Here is a 2,061-nt window from a genome sequence, read left to right on the forward strand (position 1 = left end):
AGAACTGAGACCCGCCTGGGGGCTTCGCAGCCCCCCCATTTCCGAGGTCCCCAGCCCGGGGACCGCCCGCTGGAGTCACCTCACAGCTGCTCAGGCTGCTGAAGCCAACGACGCAGGAGCGGCAGGCCATCCCGGCCCCCGGGCCCTGGAGCGGGGCGGGCCGCAGGGATGAGCGAGGGATCCTCTGTGGGGTGGCGTTGGCAGCTGGCTCCCGTCGCAGGCCCGGCAGGCTGGGGACTGAGGAGCAAACACCTGTCGTACAGTGCTCATTAGCTGCAGGAGGGCGGGCACCTCCCAGCCCGACCAACCTGTTAGATGGTTACATGATGTGGTGCTCCGGCCCCTCCCCCCGCACCACTCCTCCAGGCCAGGGATCTGCCTTGCTGAGGGGGCAGGTCACAGCCCCCAACCCAGCAGGGCCTGGCTCCAGGGAGGGGGGCAAGTCTGAGCTGGCTGGGTAGGGGCGGGAGGCGGCAAGAGGAAGGGGCGATTCAGCAAGGAAGGAGAGGAGAGAGAGAGTGTGCGCCTGCCTCTCACCGCAGACCTCACTGCATACCTGAAGGCTGACGTATCCAGGCCCACATACTTCTGGAAAGGATGAGGCAAGCGCAGGCCCTGGGCTCCCTCCCGAGTACAGGGCATCTCCCTGAGTGTCGGGCTGCCATGCTGGGCGCCGTGCCAGCCTAGCCTTGGAAAACAACACCTTTATTATTTATTTTCCAGCTGCCCGAGAGTCTCCCTGGCTTATCTTCTCCTCTGCCATTCTTCCTCCCTCCCCACCCCCTTCCTTCCTTTGATCTCCCATCTATTAAGCACCTACTCTGTGCATCCCACTGTTTCAGAGGCTGGAGAGAAAAATAGATAGTCCAGGCCAAGGGCCTTCGGCTTTAGACACGTGAGACGTGGATTTAAGACTCAGCTTGGCTGCTCATCACTGGTGTGACCTCAGGCAGGTTACCTGATTTCTGTCCTCGGGTGTGAGATGGGTATGGAACTACCAATCCCACAGGAGGTGGTGTATGCAGAGAACTCAGTGGGGGCTGGCGCAAAGCCCCAGGAAACGGTGCTAAGACCAGTGCCTGCCTTCTGGGAGCTGAGTCTGGTGGGGGAGATAGTTATGGCCCAATGTTGCCCTGCCTCAAGGGCCATGAGAATGTGCCCCTGCGGGAGGCCCTTCCCATTCCTCCGTTCTCACTTCTGCATCTCCTTCCCCTGTTTCATTTTAAATATGAAGTAAAAATAGAAAGACAGCAATTTGCTCCTACAGAGCCTCTGATGGGGCAGGGGAAGGCCCAGCCTCTCCCCTCCCCCCCACTCCCTCCCACCTTCCTGAAGTTCCAGAGGCCCGCTCTTCCCCCTCCACTCTTCCCCTCCCGGGCCTGCCTCTTCCTCCCTCCCTGGTCTGATGTCCCTGGATGCTCCCTCCCTGGCTGGCTGGCTCCGTGTGCCCTCCTTGGACCAGGCACACCACCTGGGTGGAGGGGTCACCGCGGAGAGAGAGTGTCTGAGAGAGAGTCGGGGGTAGAAGGGCTCTCAGCTCCTCTGGAACTGGAGGAAGAGGGGCACATTGCCCATTCCAGGCCTCCTGCCGCCTGGGCCAGACCTCCTTCCCACACGGGGCATTTCTGGCTCAGTAAGGCGCAGGAATCCGTACCAAGGGCAGGAGCCTCTCCCGAGGCTGCATCCCAGGCCCTGATGCTGGGGGTGAGTGACGGGGTCACTGCACTGTGTCTGTTTCCACTTCTGACACCACTGCCACGTTCGGCACACACCTGCAGGGCCCAGCCCAGTGTCCCTGACCTGGTATCTGAATGGCATGTGGTCAGACTCAGCACCCTGCCCTCCCCACCCAGCTGCCCCTGTACCCTGTGGGGAAGGGGAGGGCAGGCAATGGCCTTGGGTGACAGCTGGCAGGTCAGATATGTCCCAATGCGTTGCATGGATTAGCTGCCTTAATCCTCATCTGAGGTAGATGCTTTCCTTCTCACCAGCCGGGTTCACAGAGGCGGAGACTGCGTCTCAGAGGAGTTAAGTGACGGCCTAAGGTCCTGGTGCTGGATG

At 61.2% G+C, this 2,061-nt stretch overlaps 1 protein-coding gene across 2 annotated transcripts in view; it reads right to left on the reverse strand.

Moving 5' to 3' along the window:
• The window catches only part of KRT80 (keratin 80), a 22,351-nt gene extending 21,909 nt beyond the window's left edge, over positions 1-442 (reverse strand). Inside the window, exon 1 of one of the 2 annotated variants that reach the window (XM_014461756.2) lies at positions 4-426. In XM_014461756.2, the coding sequence (XP_014317242.1) occupies positions 4-130 (127 nt within the window). In that variant the 5' untranslated portion in view covers positions 131-426. Of the gene's footprint in view, positions 1-3 lie in introns of both variants that reach the window. The other variant, XM_014461757.2, reaches the window with a different exon arrangement.
• Between the last annotated feature and the right edge of the window lie 1,619 nt (positions 443-2,061).

This window comes from Myotis lucifugus, unplaced genomic scaffold (genome assembly GCF_000147115.1).
Source record: "Myotis lucifugus unplaced genomic scaffold, Myoluc2.0 scaffold_160, whole genome shotgun sequence".
Classification (NCBI taxonomy): Eukaryota; Metazoa; Chordata; class Mammalia; order Chiroptera; family Vespertilionidae; genus Myotis; species Myotis lucifugus.